Source organism: Bison bison, unplaced genomic scaffold (genome assembly GCF_000754665.1).
Source record: "Bison bison bison isolate TAMUID 2011002044 unplaced genomic scaffold, Bison_UMD1.0 scf7180017864524, whole genome shotgun sequence".
NCBI lineage: Eukaryota > Metazoa > Chordata > Mammalia > Artiodactyla > Bovidae > Bison > Bison bison.
In genome coordinates, this window is record NW_011495075.1 from 1,548,534 (window position 1) to 1,549,704 (window position 1,171).

Below are 1,171 nucleotides of genomic sequence, written 5' to 3' on the forward strand. Positions count from 1 at the left end.
CTGAGCTGCTTCTTAACGGTATGAGATTGGTTTTCTCTAGCCCCATACCCTGCCTGCCCGAGATTGCCACACCCGCCCCCCTTCCTTCCTTCCGAGCATGGACGGGGCACAGACCCCCAGGAGAGGGGTGCCAGGTGGCAGAGAGCAGAGGGGGGCCTTCAGGCCCAGACAGGACAGATCACAATAGCAACAGGAGAGCCTCCCGTTGGGCTTCGATGCCCACAGGCCCCTCTCCCTGCCCAGCGCCCACCTCCTACCCCCCCGCAGCCACCTTTGCCCTGGGTGACACCTGGCCCTGGGTCCTGGCCACACCTGGAGATGTGGGGACTCCAGCCCGTCCTTCATGCGGGGGTGGCCGGCCTGGCCCACAGCAAGAATTGACTGCCCTCTCTCACTCTACCCAGTGACCTGACCGTGAAGTTCTGGAGTGCCCGGCGCCTGCCCAGCGGCCCCCACTAGCAGTGAGGTCAGAGGACGCCTACCCCTTGGCCCAGCAGCCTGGACCCAGGAGGGGACAGATGGTGTGGCCGATGGGCGTGGCCCTTCCTGCCCCCACCCCCAGCCTTCCCACGAGATACTGTCCCCCGAATCCACCACCTCTTGGGCATGGGCAGTCGGGGAGGAAATCAAGCTGTGAAGCCAAAGGGCGATTCCCCCTATTTCTCCCTCCTCCTGGCCCCGAATTCTGTTGCCCAGCTGGCCACCCTCTTCTTCCAGCCTTTGGCCCAGGGGACTCCTGTCGGAGCGGTGAGGCGAACCCCGCCGACCAGGCCTCCCCTCCGCCCCCTGGCCCAGCCACTGCACCTGCCTCTGAGCCCAGAAAGACAGCCCTCAGGTAACCGTGCAAACCAGGTGCGGGCAGCTAGCCCTGCAGCTGACCTCTGCCCTCGGCCACCAGGGGCCGCTCCCCTTAGACCCCGCGATTCCTTGGGTCCCTTTCTGACAGTCTCAGTGGAGCTGCTGGAAAGATTCCTTTGGGGAGACTGTCAGAATGCTTCGGTTATTTATGTTGTTTTTTTATTTTTACTTTTGCTGTTGCCTCCTGGAAAACTGACTTGAAGTTCCTCCCCACATGTTCATTCCCGCAGCTGTCGGGTGGAATCTCTGCGTGCTCTGCAGAGCAGGGCGGTGCCCGAGGGGCTCTGCAGCCCGGGCCTGGCCTCACCTCAGC

General features: G+C 63.2%; 1 protein-coding gene across 2 annotated transcripts in view; it reads left to right on the forward strand.

The window, feature by feature from the left end:
• Positions 1-1,165, forward strand: part of KIF21B (kinesin family member 21B) — a 27,565-nt gene extending 26,400 nt beyond the window's left edge. For both annotated transcript variants that reach the window (XM_010831071.1, XM_010831072.1), the window contains one exon: positions 405-1,165. In XM_010831071.1, coding sequence (XP_010829373.1) covers positions 405-459 — 55 coding nt within the window. In that variant the 3' untranslated portion in view covers positions 460-1,165. The remainder of the gene's footprint in view (positions 1-404) is intronic.
• The last annotated feature ends 6 nt before the right edge of the window (positions 1,166-1,171 follow it).